The 12,763-nt window shown below is 41.5% G+C and overlaps 1 protein-coding gene across 2 annotated transcripts; it reads left to right on the forward strand.

The window, feature by feature from the left end:
• The first annotated feature begins 1,606 nt into the window (after positions 1-1,606).
• Positions 1,607-10,594, forward strand: vgll2a (vestigial-like family member 2a). 2 transcript variants are annotated; one of them, XM_075459030.1, is made up of 4 exons: positions 1,607-1,783; positions 3,089-3,335; positions 4,994-5,479; positions 9,036-10,594. In XM_075459030.1, the coding sequence occupies exons 1-4, from the start codon at positions 1,706-1,708 to the stop codon at positions 9,119-9,121; spliced, it is 897 nt and encodes a 298-aa protein (XP_075315145.1). In that variant the 5' UTR covers positions 1,607-1,705; the 3' UTR covers positions 9,122-10,594. The 2 variants fall into 2 exon arrangements, with proteins under 2 accessions (XP_075315145.1, XP_075315146.1); XM_075459031.1 differs by having other exon boundaries at positions 8,812-9,124.
• The last annotated feature ends 2,169 nt before the right edge of the window (positions 10,595-12,763 follow it).

Genomic DNA, 12,763 nt, shown 5'->3' on the forward strand with positions numbered 1-12,763 from the left:
TACTCAATCATTCTATCTAAGTATGATTATCAGACTTCTCAGACCATCTTTCATCCAAACCTCCTCCACAACTCCTCATCCTCCTCCCCAGGATATTCCCCATCTCTGAGTCTGGAGAGTCCTATTCCTATAACCTTTCATCCAGGACTGCATTGCTCACATACCTCCGCTCATCCTAATCTTAATTCTTTATCATACATCTCATTATCCTTTGTGGAAATAATTAGAATTACTTGCTGCATAAAGGTACAAATAGACATTCAGACAACACCAAATTACAACTGCAACGACAGATTTTTAAGCCCTCTTTGTCTTTATTACACCTGAAAATTCACAAAATAAAAGAAAACCTTGTATTTCTGACCGTGACCGACATCTAAAACAAACATCTGCACAAATCTAAAGATGCAAACAGGTCTGCAGTTAAAGGAGAGTGTTTTGCAGAACTTAACGAGATGTTTAACAGGAAACGTGTCCCAACAAGAGAGCGGTCAGTGGAAACAGTGGAAAGGATAAACTGAAGGTAATTCAACTCAGAGTGTGACAAAAAATGTTGAGTTGTTCCCATTCAGCTGAGCTCAAAGCAATATGTCTGAAAATAGAAAATGTACAACTAAAAACAAAGGAGCAGAAAGTGGAGTCGATGTTTGAGTGAGCTGTTAGAAACCGGCTGAAGGAAATGGGATTTATATTCAGAAAAGCCAAACATAAACCATCATTAACGCCTAAAGAGAAGCAGTCATGGACTGTGGATGGTTGGATGAAAGTGAGATTGAGAGATGAATCACCAGTCTGTGTTGGACACGGAGATGATGCTGGAACTCTAGTTTGGTCCAATGAAACATGGAAAGATGGCCGGCTGAGGAAAACACACATTTCCATCATCATGGATGATCCGGGGTTGATGTCAGGTGAAGGACTGGAGGAGATGGCAGCCGTTACCTTTAAAGGTGGACACTGACTTTATGGAGACTTTTCTCATTCTCTAAAGGAGGTTTGGTGAAGCTGAGATGTTTTTTCAGGAAGATAATTCATCTTTCTACACAACAAAGAGCGTTCCCACTTTATTTCAGGAAAGACACCAGATCTCAATCTGATTAAAAATTGATGGAGGATAAAGATAAACACATGGTCCATGATGAGACTCCATCCTGCTGAGCTGATTTTTCATCTGCTAAACAAGAGAGTCAAAACCTGATTGATGAAGAATATTTTTCATTGGTGAAGTCCTGAAGGAATTCGAGCAACAGCAAAGTAAATGTGACCCCTTTTTTCATGATTCAGTCATTTGTTTCCACTACTTCATGTGAAAGAAAATTCCAGAATTCCGTAATTTCTGCCAGGATTTGTTATCAAAGATCAGAAAACACAGTAACAATATAGTGGAGCAAATCATTATTACAGTTTCGGGGCAATATCTGCATTTAAAGTGACGGAGACGTCTGGATTTAGTGTCCACTAATTAAAGCCCATTAAGGCGGAGGTGGAGCTCTTGCCTGGGATTGGTTGGAGGGAGCCGTGAGGATGGGTGTGTGGAGGGAGGAGGAGGGTGGAGGCTGTAGGGTTTCCCTTCACAGAGCCAGCTGCAGAGTAGTGCGTAAAGAGCGCAGAGCGCGCAGCAGACAGCCTGGATTACTGACTCCTCTCCGACTGATCCGACCTGCTCTCTCAATGAAGCTTGGTTCCTCTCCGTGATTTCTTCGCCATGAGTTGCCTGGATGTGATGTACCAAGTGTTTGGTCCTCAGCCTTATTTCAGCTCCTACAGCCCTTATCACCACCAGGTATGGGTCATTTCAGCCGGGACTGCGTTTAGCAGCTCGCACAGAACTTCTGTCGGCACCACAGAACACTACGCGCTCCATTTCAATCCTTCACATCCAAGAAAACTCTATTTAAAATCCTTTGGACTCCCAGTTAAGCCGCATTGTATAAGCGACCGCTGCTCATTCAGGCTTCATCTACAAGTAGTATATTTCCAAAACTTAGTCACAGCCTTTAACCCAACTTATTATCGGTTATCGACCTAAAAATCTTTCAAAAATGACCAAGAGAAACGCTCAAAACTCCAAATCTAACACATGTATTCTGAAGTTTGACTTTTAAAAACAGATTTTATTTATTTTTTTGTTAAAAGTTAATGAAGAAGTGAAACAGAAGTGCTGGGTTTGAAGAAAAGGTGAGCAGATTGTTCTGCCAATTTTTCGGGTTCGTGTTATTCAGTCAAAGAAAATGAGATAAACGAGATGTTTCCCCCTTAAAGTCAGAACTGATGTACTCAAAGTCATTAAAACATTTATTGTATTATACGTTTTGTTAAAAAATCTTTTGTAGATGTTTAATGTAGCTTAAATTTGGTAAAAGTATAATAATTAAGATAGGAACTGTAACTACTTACCACACCTGTTCAGATTCCCTGTTATTGTTTCTCGTAAGCCAGTAGTTCAGTAGTTGGATTTTTACCACATTTCAAGTTTTTACCCCTTTTAATTTTAGTTTTTTTTTATTATCAGCAAAATGATCACATTTGAATTAATTTAATTGCTCACATAAGATTTGTGTCTCCCGGTGGAGGGAAGCCTGGGAGTGTGAGCAGTTGGAGTCCAGCCGGACTTTCCAAACCTGTTAAAGGGCTTTTTTCACTCTGTTAAAACCTCTCAGTCAACATCCAGGCATATTTCACATAGTGCCAAAACTCACTCCGTCTGTCACCGAAACAGACTGTGGATCTGCCCACTGAGGCTCCACGCCACTTTGCTGCTGGTATTAGAGATATTTTTAAGATAGATAATTTCACAATTGTATTAAAAAAGGCTTCACATAACACTTTAAATGAAGAACCATCAAAATAAATGCATTTTTTATATCCAGTTATTGTGGAAAATTCACACCTTTTGCTCATAAATGTGGTTTTGGTGCTGCTTTCTGAAGAATGAATTCCAAAAATGTACTTTTACATTTACAGTTGAAATGTTTTTACTGTCTTAAATTAACGTTATGAGAGAGGATCTGTTGATTGAAACTAAGGTGTGCAAACAGACAGTTTCATAACACACATTTGTATAAATCTATCTTCTTTTTTTCTTTAGAAACTGGCCTTGTATTCCAAAATGCAAGACCCCCATGAGAGCGGCAGCCGGCACGGCCCCCCGGGGCCCCCGGCGATTAAGGAGGAAGACAAGGAGCTGCCGCCGGGCGCCGAGTACCTGAGCTCACGCTGCGTCCTCTTCACTTACTTCCAGGGCGACATCAGCACCGTGGTGGACGAACACTTCAGCCGAGCCCTTAGCCAGACGTCCGCGTACCCCGCAACAAGCAGCCACAAGGCCGTAAGAGGTGTGTGTTTGTGTGGGTCTGTGTGTGTCTGTGTGTGTTTGTGTGGGTCTGTGTGTGTTTGTGTGGGTCTGTGTGGGTCTGTGTGTGTTTGTGTGGGTCTGTGTGTGTCTGTGTGTGTTTGTGTGGGTTTGTGTGGGTCTGTGTGTGTTTGTGTGTGTCTGTGTGTGTCTGTGTGTGTCTGTGTGGGTCTGTGTGTGTTTGTGTGGGTCTGTGTGAGGCAGCGCTGTCCAGTGATGAGTCTCTGCAGAAGCAGCTCGGATCAGGCTAAATCTTCCCAGTTTGTCACCTGGAAGACCCTTTTCTGGGGGCAAGAAATTCTAGTTTTGTGAAAGAAATGTGTGTAAATTTGGTTCATACTGTTGAGTTTAGTTTCTTTCTTTATATATACATATATATAGAGAGAGAGTCTCAACTTTATTCAAATTTTCCCTCAACTATTGCAGATGTTTTAAAATACGAAAGTACAAATCTGGAATATAAAAAATCTTCGTTTGATAGAATTTTGACTGAAGCTGCAGAAGTGACGAGCAACCATTCAACACCTTTTAATTTCAGTTATTTTGGGGGGGGGGGGGGAATAATTAAGTCATGCAGCTGTTTTTATATGTGAACACATGTTGTCAGCATCAAAGACTTTATAAATCAGTAAATAACGATGACGGTGGAGTTATTTCCTGCAGTGTCGCTCCTCTTTTCCTTCCGTAGAACAATGTTTTACAACCATTAGCTTTTTGTTACTTTAACAATAAGTCAAGAAACATTGTGTATAACCATTTTATTTCACCTGGCTTCAATTTATGCATCAATAAGGAATCTTTTGAAGGGTCAAATTAAGGAAATGATTTGCTGTGCCGCGTACTTTTTTTAAACGTTGGATGGTTTAAATTCAAAGTATTTCTAATGAATTTCTTTCTGTTTTTTAAATCCTTTTTAGTGACATTGCATTGATCTTTGCGCTTTCTGGTAACAGTTTTTTCAACAAGAAGCTGCCTGTTGATTCTTTTGTATTGATTTCTGTCAGCTGGATGCTTAAATTGAACAAAATCCCCATTAACATTCAAGATCAGGAGTTTATATGAATACAAAGAGATGATTTAAGAAATACACAAAGATTCAGCGCATCCTTTATTTTTCCTTTCCTTTGGAGAATCAGATGAGATCACAATCCTTTATTAACTTTGTCCTTTTTTTACACAAAGATTTTATAATTCCTGCGTCTTTATGTAACCCGGCAACGCTTGAAACAACATGTTTTATAAAAGAAGTAAATCTTGAGTTTTTTTTGCTTCTTTGGCAAGAAATTGGAACCGAGCTTCAATTCTCCAGCTGAACATGGAAATGTACAGTTAAAAGTGTACATTTAGTTGCATTTACTCACTCTGAATAGATTGTGTTGTCCATGAAAAGGTGAAACTTGATCCTCCGGTGACACCTCGACATTAGTTGCTGTTTTCAAAAACCATGAATATTATTTGCCTTGATTATTAAACAGAGCAGAAGCTGGAACAAGCAAATATTTAGCATTTTTGCTTGGAAAAATTACACGATGAACTGCATAAGGCTGATTTTTAATGACCTTTCTCGACAAACTAAGGAAAAGAGTTTGTATTAGACTGTGAAAGAATGAAAATGAGGTTTGTTGGATTCTGTCTTCTCAGACGGATCATTTCCGATGAATCAGAGAAGTTTCCCTCCGTCCTTCTGGAACAGCTCCTACCAGCCGTCCGTCTCCTCCACACTGTCTGCTCCTCACACAGAGCTCGCCTTCCCAGGGGACCCGTACTCCTCCGCCTCCCTGCACAGCCACCTCCACCAGCCCAGCCCCGACGCCTGGCACCCATCTCATCACCATCACCACCACCACCACCACCCTTACTCGCTAGGGGGCGCCATAAACACCCAGGGCTCGGCCTACCCGCGTCCGGGGGTCCACGAGATGTACGGCACAGCGTTCGACCCGCGCTACGGCTCGCTGCTGGTGCCGTCGGTGAGGTCGCACCATCGCCTGACGTCCAGCAGCTCGGTGCCAGGGCCCAGCGCCTCGCCCTGTGACCTCGGGGGGAAGGGGGAGTCGGGGACGGGGTCGGCCTGGAGCGGCGCCTTCACAGGGGCGGGAGCGGAGATTGGACTCAACATGGACACAGGTACTGCCGATTTCTAAAGTCTGTTTGATGTGAAATGTGAGCAGCATGCAGCATGTTCTGCCCTAAAAACTTAAATAAAGCTGAAATCAGGAGGAAATGAGTAAAACTTCAGAATAATTCATCAAGGGCTTCTGCTTTGGGAGTGCCTTTTGTTCAGATAATGGATCGCCTCGCCTCCGTCACTCGTGTCCTGAGGTAGAAATGTGAGAAACTCCTTGGTTCCTTTTCATCACTTACGCAACGTCAAAAAGTGGCTAAATGTGGAGGCGTGAAACTATTTGTCAAGACCCTGAGAGAAGATTTCCCTCTACGTTCACCATAGTTTCCTCAATCTGTAATCCAGGAAGCTTCCTCCTCTCCTCAGCTACTCTGCGTGCATTTAAAGGGCTGAAAAACTCCTTAAAGGGATAGTTCGCCTCTTTTGACATGAAGCTGTATGACATCCCATATCAGCAACATCATTTATGAACATCTTCTTACCCCCTGCTGCGTCCTGTGAGCAGAGTTCCAGCCTCGTTTTGGTGTTGACGAAGGTAGTCCGGCTAGTTGGCTGGGGTTTAAAAAATAAAGCGTTTTGCTTCTAAAAACAATATGCGTTCAAAAGAGTAATACATTTGCATCACAAAATTGTTCAACAAAAAGAGTCAGACCTCATAATCGCTTGGCGCTATTTTCTCTCCCTTCGTGTCACTGCGTGTTGTGTAGACCGAAGTGCAGACCGAGCAGCAAACACTGTAACAGGTGCGGCTGTCGGCAAGTGGCTGAACGCAGTGATACGAAGGGAGAGAAAATAGCGCCAAGCGATTGTGAGGTCTGACTTTTTCCTGGAGAACGATTTTGTGATGCAAATGTATCACTCTTTTGAACGCATATTGTTTTTAGAAGCAAAACACTTTATTTTTTAAACCCCAGCCAACTAGCCGGACTACTTTCGTCAACACCAAAACTCGGCTGGAACTCGGCTCACAGGACGCAGCAGGGGGTAAGAAGATGTTCAGAAATGATATTGCTAGTATGGGATGTCATACAGCTTCATGTCAAAAGAGGCGAACTATCCCTTTAAAGCTGCAGTCTGCAACTCTTTTTCAAGCATAATGCCTGGAACTGTCCGGGGATTCTGAAAGCAGTACATTAAATACCCCAATACAAAAAAAAAAGAGTTCTCTAGGTCCCCTATATGTCCCGCTAGGTCCCTCCAAAGCCAGCAGGTTTGTTTACAAAATTGCAGACTGGACCGGTAAAAGGTAACCAATCAGGTTACGAGCTGGGCTCTGCTGCCTGTCAATCACCGATTGTGCACGCGCGATACAAGGTAGGCTCGTCCCCACGCTTATTTATCTGGACTATTGAACTTCATTACGGGCTAGTCTACTTACTGTGTCTTCCATGATCGCAAATGACAGGTGAGGTGATGAATGAGGAGTCGTGTACGCGCATCTGGCATGCACGTAGACGTGCACGAGTTCTCATGTGTTTTGATGGGGCGGGACAGGAAGTTGAATAACTTTTTATTTTTCGGTTAAAAAATAAGCATTTCTTGCATTTTGCGACTACGGAGGTCACCGTTTTCAACTTCAAGCGTTCTGATAGATCATGTAAACTCTTAAAATGCCAAAAATTAGGACTTTACGTATGACAACAACAAATCCTGCAGACTGCAGCTTTAAAGATGGCCAAGGGCGTGCAGTTTCAGGGTCACCACACATGGGAGCGTAAGCTAGCATATACCGAAAACAATTTGTCGCTGTTGTGGGCCAAAAGCTTCGAGTTTCCTCTGATCGAACAGCACAGAGTTCGGTCTGGGCAGGGATTTGTGACATCTAGACATTTATCATGTAGAGGAAATACATGATAAATGTTTGACTAATTAGAATATTCCTAATTGGGTATCAAAGCACTTTCTGTTGCTCTTTATTTCTGAACTATAAATTAGTTATTAGCTGCTTATGCATGTTGGATGCCGAGCAAAAGCTGGTCTTTCTTTCATTAAGACGGAGAGTTGCTCTTAATTTAATCGGGTGGATTAGCTCATTAGGTCACATGCAAACAGCCCCAGTCTGACACAGAAAACACCATCCTGAGTTCTCAAGATCAATGAAACCTCTCAGCAGGTCAAACGTGAGCATTTCTGGGATGATCAGCGTTTTATAGAACAAACTCAAAGCAATTTAAAATCCTAACTGATGCAAATATATAATAAAACGCTTTTGTAAGTTCTTAAAGATAAAGATTTCTTATGGTTTTGGTTTCTGACCTGAAAAAGACTCTTGGACATGAGGTGAAAGTCCTTTTTAGGACTATAAAAGTATAAAAGAAGTCCACTTGCCTTCTGTTTTAGCTCCTTTTGGTTTAATGAAAATCTACGAATATGAAGCATTTTTATCTGATCAACCTGGACTTAAAGAGAAATATAACCTCATCAACACTTTATTTGACTGTGGCATCATGGAAATTAGCAGCTTTGTAATGGTGGATACAAATCGTGCGGCTGAGGTTCTATAAAGACCCAAAAACGTCTATTTCAGGAGGTGGTGGCGGTGCCGGAGCACAAAAGCAGATCTTCAAACCAAGAGGAACTGTTTTGATACCTAATCTGAGCTTTCTTACTTTTCAGCCACTGTTTGTGTAGGTTTACTTACATAGTTTTACTCTGGTTTGAGTCTGTGTTTCGCTACCTTTTTAAGCAAAAAAAATCCTGATTTAGTTGTGGAAAATATCCAGTTTGAGCAGCCTGACTCTTTGCAGAAGCAAATGTGGTACCGCCGCATCATTTTATGCTTTATTCTGTGCAGAAACATACCGTTTACATTTAGTGGAGTCCGACTTTTGGTCATTTATGTGCTCATACAGTTTGCATTAAAAGCCCTAATCAGCAAGGACAAAATCTTAGTTGTAATTACTTCTCATATGGAAATGAATGACACCTTATCTGTGCATTTTCTCCTATTTATATCAACACATTAAACCTACGCTGGATGATTGGGCAGGTGTTGGACTAAAAGGAGCTCTTGAGGTGTGATTAAAAACATTATCTTTTATTCTAATTTAATTAAAGCAGTAAGTATCCAAACTAGAATGAAATAAAGATCCGTTTCCATCATCCGGATCAACTTACACAAGTGGTTTAAACCAACAAACTGGCTGTCAGTCAGCACCTTAAAACCAGCTGTCAGCTTCTCTTTCTGCCGCCGTCTTGCTTTCATCCCCTCTGCCTCGGGCGCTTCCTTCTGCTTTTATCAACAAGGCATTTTGCGCTTCATTGTCTAATCTCCCTTCTCTTGCCTCTTCCTTCCCTGTCTTTTCTTTTCCTCCTTTCTCTGCTCCTCTCTCAGGTCTTCAGACACAGGATAAGAGCAAGGATTTGTATTGGTTTTAGAGACCGCTGAGACTTTCCCCTCCCCACTCCCTCTCTCCTACTTCAGCTCTAGCCTCTTTCCTCCACTTCTGCTCCATCTTGTGAGGCAAAAATCTGTCAGACTGCGGTTTCTTTTCCCCCCCGTTTTACCTTAAAAACATTTTTTTTTTTTGGCTGTAACAGCTTCTGGTCTGCTTGCAGCTCTGTGTTACGGTGGACTTTGCTGCAGCAGCGGCAGCGGCAGTGGCAGCGGCAGTGGCAGCGGCGGCGCAGCCCTGCTGAGCTGAACGCCGACAGTTTGGATACAAAGCGAGAGTGAAAACAAAAGTGGACTCGCAGAAAGGAGGGAGGGAATCTGATCTGGATGGATGTGGACAAAGACAAGACTCTTTGTGCTTCTGTAACAGGCAGGAACAACATTCCTAAACTGGAAAAAGTCTGAGGACAGACGGACAGAGACACATGTGAGTTCGGACTCCAAAGACGAGCACTTGAAGGACTTGGCAGGACTTGCCTCGCTGGGGCAACTGGGCTCAGACACTGGGAGTGTGTTATGGCTGGAGAAAAGGCTGTGTTGGTGTCGGGGAGGCCGCGCGGAGAGAATCTGGCACACGATGAAGGCTGGAGTCCAGACATTCTGATTTACATGGAGTCATGTTCCAACTGGACATCACAACACGGCTCTAATTAAATTAACAGTTTTGGTTGGATTTCGGCTGATATCAGAGGGAATTTACTGCAACTACAAACCTTATCTGTGTCTTTGTTTTATGCTATTTACTCCAGGTTTTTAAAATTAGGCATGCTCATACCAAGTCCTCTTTTTTTTGGAGTACAAGTTGTGATAAACTATTGTCCCACAATGCATTGCACAAAGGTGGACAGCTTCAGGAAGCTTTTTTGTTTTCTCATTGGGAGGTTCAATATTGACGAATACATAAATTTCCTAAATCTTTCTCGACCAACAGCTAAAGTCATATCATTACGCTGTCTGCTAGTGTTTGTTTTACAAATTGACATGTGTTCAGCTCAGCTCTTAACTCAGTAAGCACATATTTAATGATTCAACACGGAAAACATTGCTGGCTGCGTTTAGTTACAAAAATGAAGGCTTTCTCATTTGAGGTTTGCTGCCTAAACGATTGACTGATCCATGCTAATTCACTGCATCACTTGCTGCTTTTCTGTTTTAAGTATGTTTATATTAAACATCTAAAGTTTAGGAACTGGTCATGGCTATTTCTCATAGGTCGTCTTGGTGTCTTAAAATCCTAATTTAAGGCAGACTAAGCGAACTGGCCCTTTAGAAAAAAAGAACTCTGTCATGTTTTGTGACCCACTAGAAATGTGCGGTGGTGTATTTCTCTGCAGAGACACGGGGCCTCTGCCTTTATTTTCCATGTTTCCTCTTATTTATCTGTGTTTTGATGTTTTTGAGCTGCAACATTTGGGCAGAGGTTGTGTAAACACCAGCTGATGACATCACACAGGTGTGAGGACTTTATGAAACGCTGTTCAGTTCAAATCACTGTTCTCTACGTCGACTTTTTGTGTGTTTACATAAAATCGGAGGATACGGCACCAGGTGTGTGTTAATCTGTCTTTGCCTTACATGGTAACCCCTGTGATTCAGTCTGTAAATGACCTTTTCTATCTCAATCTCTGCAGTCGGTCTTTCAGTTTCTGAGCAGTCACCAAGTTTAAATGCCACAGTAACTGCTTATTCTGCCTTAAAATAAAAAAAATGTATCAATAATGAATGAACCCTTACTTAAATGCTGTTAAAACAGTAGTACGGTAATGTGTTACATGTGTGAAGTTTCACTTATTTACCAGATTTTTATGCAGTTTTGATATCTTAAAATCAGAGCTTGCTGACAAATATTGGCAGCTGCTTCATTACGCTTATATCACTGATTTGTAATGTAAAGCAGCAGTCATTCTCATACAATATCGGAACTTTCTCCCACGAGTAAAAAGGTTTCCCCTCTATCCATGTAGCACACCAGACGAGGCTGTCACAGACACTAAAGAGTAAATATGGCAAATATAGCATCTTATCACAAAAGTGGCTCAAAAATTTTAAAATTACTACAGTTTCACGGCTCCACAAATGCTACACACCTGCATTTTTCATGCTCACGCTATATTATGTGACTGTGATGCTGCACAACTATAGCATGTTCTAAAACACTTATAAGGAGGTTGGAGAGAGTGTCTATCCAACCAAATATTGGCCAAAAATGATCGACTACACCGTCACTCAAGCTTGGTTAGGATTAGGTTTTAAAATGATACATAGTTAGGCTTTTATGCTCATTAAAATACGGTTAGGATTAGGGTTAAAACGCATGGTTATTCATGAAAATGCGATTAAAGGCTTGCACCATCCCACCTGAATGCTTCCCTGCACAAAACAACAGCTGATGATTCATTTGCACATGTGGACAAACGGATTTATTACATATTTTCTTGTGAGACTGATATCTTTACGACGTCCTGGTTCAAACTAAGTCCAGCACTGTTGGTCGCTTTGCTTAGTTTTGTCTTTAACACCAAGGTTTTTCTCTCTTGTAGGCTCCACATCAGGCAGTTTTTTAATGATTTAACCTTTTGATTATTTTCTTAAGCCGACACTCTTGTTTCTCTGGACTGTCGGCTGATTTACTCGCCTGCACGCAGACATTACACTGGAAAAAATCTAAATCTTACCATGTATATTTTTCTCATTGAGTATCTCATTATAGTTGATATAAGACACAACTGCCTAACAAGCACTATTTCAGCCAGATATAGGGACTTGTTTTTATACGATACATCTTGAATATCTTGTTAAGTGAAAAAGTCTTGAAAACATCTTGTTTTAAGTCATATTTCACATGAAACAAGCTTTTTTTTTCATTTGAAGAGGTTTTTAAGCTAATTTCAAGATCACTTTTAACTCAAAAGTCCTAAATATCACATCTTATTTCAAGAAATCTTGACAAGCCGATTTTCAATAGTTCCATTGGCAGATTTTTTTGCTTATTTCAAGCAAAAACGTCTTTTATTTGTTGTTTTTTTTAAACTTATTTTTGGAGGGGCATTTATTTTCCAGTGTATGCACTTTGTTAAAGCCCACACAGTCAGATTAATCTAATTCTGACATTTTACATGCGCCGAGGGAAGATTTCAGGGCTGCACTTAACTGTTAGTTAAGACATTTGCATTAAGCTGGAAAGTGATATATTATACGTAAAACTGTGTGACTGCACAACCGCCGCTCTTCACTGCAATCAACATACTTTACGATTCGTTCTTTTATGGTGAAAGCAGAGATTTAAAAACATCTACGCGAGTGTGTCAACGAGAGAAATGCAAACTTCACACCAGTGGCAGCGGAGAAGGAGAGGAGGGGTCTGATGAATGAGGGGAACGACGGCTATTTGAAGCCACTTGACTCTTTTTCTCTCCACACTCGTGCAGCTGTCAACGACAACTGCTCTTCAGCTCGGTAAACACACACACATGCACACACACCGGCCCACTGTGCAGCCTGCAGGCAAAGCCTCTGAGCTTAATAAAGGGAGCATTTAGTGTGAGCCGAGTCCTCCCCTACTGGGACAACTGGTGCGATGTAAGTGGTGGGAGCAGAGGACACACAACTGTCAAAAAGTAATTTGTGAGTGTGAATGTTTGTGCAGGCGTGTGTCTATTTCTATGCTTATAAGGGTCACGTGTTCAAATCGGGACTCAATAAAAGGGCAGTTATTGTATTCTCACTGTTTTTAAGGTGCTACTAAATCTTAAATTTGGATCAAGCGCAGATTAGAGGTGAATTTTTGTGTTCCTTCATCATTTCATAGTTTACCCCCCCTGTTGTCTAGCGGGTCAAAAGTGACCCATTACCATGTTTAGCTGTAGAAAAAATACCTTAAACTATCTTTTTA

Source organism: Odontesthes bonariensis, chromosome 24 (assembly GCF_027942865.1).
Source record: "Odontesthes bonariensis isolate fOdoBon6 chromosome 24, fOdoBon6.hap1, whole genome shotgun sequence".
In the NCBI taxonomy this organism is placed as follows: domain Eukaryota; kingdom Metazoa; phylum Chordata; class Actinopteri; order Atheriniformes; family Atherinopsidae; genus Odontesthes; species Odontesthes bonariensis.

Coding starts and splice junctions, on each gene's coding strand:
- vgll2a (XM_075459030.1), top strand. CDS start 1,706: ATGAGTTGCCTGGATGTGATGTACCAAGTGTTTGGTCCTCAGCCTTAT. Junction 1,784..3,088: donor ACAGCCCTTATCACCACCAG/GTATGGGTCATT, acceptor TTTTTTCTTTAG/AAACTGGCCTTGTATTCCAA. Junction 3,336..4,993: donor CAGCCACAAGGCCGTAAGAG/GTGTGTGTTTGT, acceptor CTGTCTTCTCAG/ACGGATCATTTCCGATGAAT.